The sequence below is a fragment of the Haliaeetus leucocephalus genome, unplaced genomic scaffold (genome assembly GCF_000737465.1).
Source record: "Haliaeetus leucocephalus isolate CR32 unplaced genomic scaffold, Haliaeetus_leucocephalus-4.0 Scaffold306, whole genome shotgun sequence".
Classification (NCBI taxonomy): Eukaryota; Metazoa; Chordata; class Aves; order Accipitriformes; family Accipitridae; genus Haliaeetus; species Haliaeetus leucocephalus.
Genome location: NW_010972742.1, coordinates 4,088,640 through 4,088,865, shown reverse-complemented (window position 1 = coordinate 4,088,865; position 226 = coordinate 4,088,640). Strand labels below are relative to the sequence as shown.

General features: G+C 73.5%; 1 protein-coding gene across 8 annotated transcripts in view; it reads left to right on the top strand.

Moving 5' to 3' along the window:
- Window positions 1-226, top strand: part of GTF3C4 (general transcription factor IIIC, polypeptide 4, 90kDa) — an 18,684-nt gene that overhangs the window by 5,734 nt on the left and 12,724 nt on the right. For 7 of the 8 annotated variants that reach the window (XM_010570868.1, XM_010570863.1, XM_010570869.1 and 4 more), the window contains exon 1: window positions 61-194. In XM_010570868.1, coding sequence (XP_010569170.1) covers window positions 141-194 — 54 coding nt within the window. In that variant the 5' untranslated portion in view covers window positions 61-140. Of the gene's footprint in view, window positions 195-226 lie in introns of all 8 variants that reach the window. The other variant, XM_010570870.1, reaches the window with a different exon arrangement.

The following is a 226-nucleotide window of genomic DNA, read 5'->3' as shown; positions in this document are numbered from 1 at the left end:
AACCGGCGGTACGGTTGCAGCACGGCGTTAGCGGGTTGGAGCCGTTGGCCTGGTCGGAGGATCACCGGGTGTCGGTGAGCACGGCCCGCAGCATCGCCGTCCTGGAGCAGCTCAGCGACGTCCACAGCGGGGGGCAGGAGATGGTCATCCACCGCACCGCCGTGCCCGCGCCCTCCGCCGCCTGTCTCCTCAAGGTGAGCCGGCCGCGGCGGCGGGCACCGGCCGC